The sequence below is a fragment of the Alosa pseudoharengus genome, unplaced genomic scaffold (assembly GCF_046254945.1).
Source record: "Alosa pseudoharengus isolate Yale_2024_CS ecotype anadromous, Long Island Sound unplaced genomic scaffold, YU_APseudo_1.1 YU_APseudo_1.1_scf_1, whole genome shotgun sequence".
Lineage (NCBI taxonomy): Eukaryota > Metazoa > Chordata > Actinopteri > Clupeiformes > Clupeidae > Alosa > Alosa pseudoharengus.
In genome coordinates, this window is record NW_027468564.1 from 35,279,022 (window position 1) to 35,281,521 (window position 2,500).

The following is a 2,500-nucleotide window of genomic DNA, read 5'->3' on the forward strand; positions in this document are numbered from 1 at the left end:
ACTGCATTGTTGCCTCTGTGGCTTCTTCCTACCCCAAGTATCTCCCACTGCCTGTGTGTGTGTGTGTGTGTGTGTGTGTGTGTGTGTGTGTGTGTGTGTGTGTGAGTGTGAGTGTGTGTGTGTGTGTGTTTCTGAAGGAATTGTTGGAGCATTGGGCTCTAGGGGGGTGAGTCAGAGTAACGGTACTAATAGCAGTGTGTGTGTGTGTGTGTGTGTGTGTGTGTGGTGGGGCGGTTTGTTTTCTGTCTGATTGGTGCTTTAAGCAGAGAAAGTGTCAGGGTGTTGCAGTACTACTACACTCAACACATTCATTTTGCTAATTAGGAACGACCTGAAACTCACACTCTCTCTCTCTCTCTCACACACAAACACACACACAAACACATAGGTGCACACACACACACACACACACACACACACACACACACTCACACATGCACACACACACATACACACACACACAAAAGGTTTTCTAGACGTATGTCTAAATATAATGAATTTGATCACAATTATCAATGTCACAGCCTTATTTCCTGTGATTCATATATCTTATGAAAATGTGCGGACACACACAGACACACACACACAAACACACACACACACACACACCAGTTTTCCTATCAGAAAATGAGATTTCATGGTTTGAGGCATGGCTTTAAATTACTATTTCAGGCTGCCGGGACATTTCAAGGGTCTGGCGTCCTAGAGGCACTTGTCCCTTAAAAAAACATGAAGTTCTCTCCTTCATTCACTCTCTTGCCATTTCCCAAATGTTGTGTCTCTTATTCCTCTCATTGACTGTCATGCTTTCTATCTCTCTCTCCATCTCCCTCTCTTTTTCAGTGTGTGTTTGAGATAGAGAGAGAGGGAGAGAGAGAGAGAGAGAGAGACAGGGAGAGAGAGCAGGGAGAGCAATAGAATGAGTGGGAAAGGGAGCGAGAGAGAGAGAGAGAGAGAGAGGGAGAGAGCGAAAGGGAAAGAGAGATGGATGGAGAGTTGGATAACTCTTTGTCCTTCACCTGATTGCATCATGCCGTGCCTGGCCAGCTCGCTCTGCAAAATTCCTCCCAAAAAGGGTAAAGTGCTGGACCGCCGCCGATAACCTGACCCACTGCAGATAAAATCGCCCAAGCACTCAGCGCGCGCGTGTGTGTGTGTGTGTGTGTGTGTGTGTTTGTGTGTGTGTGTTTGTGTGTGTGTGTGTGTGTGTGTGTGTGTCTGTCTGTCTAGGGTGACACACGAGAGTGGACGTGATCTTCAGCTATGAGAGGGAATAGAATAAAGAGGGCATAGCATACAGTATATACCCAGAAGATGTTCCAAACATTTTGAAATCACTTGTGTTGTGTTTTTTTAATGTTATTCTCTTTATATGTAAGTCGCTTTGGATAAGAGTGTCTGCTAAATGAATAAATGTACATATAAACGGTGGTATCATTTGTTAAAAATACATAAAAATAAGTGGTTGATACCAGTATGTTGTTTATTGTAAATCACATGTTGTGTTAAAGCTTCATATGTTGTGTATTTCCAAGTTGTCTTCTTTAAAGGCCTTAATTACAGACAAATGATCCACAAACTACATTCAGCATGGCCTTTAAAGAAGACAGTGCTGAATGTAGTTTGTGGATCATTTGTCTGTGATTAAGGCAGTCATGCCTCTTTCATATGTATGGAGAACTCACCTCATCTCTCTCCCTCTCTCGGTCTCATATGTATGGAGAACTCACCTCATCTCTCTCTCTCTCTCGGTTTCATATGTATGGAGAACTCACCTCATCTCTCTCCCTCCCTCGGTCTCTCTCTACAGATCCAGTGAGCCCCGATAACGGTTGAAACAGCCTAGGTCCCTCTGCGGAAAGACCTCACACACACACACACACACACACACACACACACACACACACACACACCTCCACTGCCCCATTTAACCCTGCCACACACACACACACACACACACTGATCCTCCTCATCTCCACCTCCTCCACTCCGACTGGTAGCCCGATGTCCAGCCCCAGTAGCAGCAGTCCGGAGAGGGAGGGGGGCCCGATGGCCGTGGGCCGACTGGAGAGCCTCTCGTCCCCCGCGGGGCTGGACGGCGACCCCCCCTCCATGGGGAGCCCCGTGCTGAGCCCGGACTCGTCTTCCCACGATGCCGCTCTGTCGGCGCCGGCCGCATCGCCGGCCGACTCGGAGAACCTCAGCCCCGACGAGCTGGAGCTGCTGGCCAAGCTGGAGGAGCAGAACAGGTGAGGAAGGGGGACCGGTTACAGTGTGACACCAGAACAGATGAGGGGACTGGTTAGAGTGTGACACCAGAGCAGATGAGGGGACCGGTTAGAGTGTGTCACCAGAGCAGATTAATAGGACGGATTTGAGTGTGACACCATAGCAGATGATTGCACTCCTTTCAGTGTGGCACCAGAATAGATGAGGGGGACCAGTTAGAGTGTGACACCAGAGCAGATGAGGTGACCGGTTAGAGTGTGACACCAGAGGA

The 2,500-nt window shown here is 48.3% G+C and overlaps 2 protein-coding genes across 2 annotated transcripts in view; both read left to right on the forward strand.

Annotated features, from left to right (window-relative positions):
* LOC143118481 (EVI5-like protein) overlaps positions 1-1,819 on the forward strand; it is a 29,150-nt gene extending 27,331 nt beyond the window's left edge. Inside the window, exon 6 of the mRNA XM_076279540.1 lies at positions 1,811-1,819. Within this exon, the coding sequence (XP_076135655.1) occupies positions 1,811-1,819 (9 nt within the window). The remainder of the gene's footprint in view (positions 1-1,810) is intronic.
* Positions 1,816-2,500, forward strand: part of LOC143126293 (EVI5-like protein) — a 42,907-nt gene continuing 42,222 nt past the window's right edge. The window contains exon 1 of the mRNA XM_076288188.1: positions 1,816-2,249. Coding sequence (XP_076144303.1) covers positions 2,005-2,249 — 245 coding nt within the window. The 5' untranslated portion in view covers positions 1,816-2,004. The remainder of the gene's footprint in view (positions 2,250-2,500) is intronic.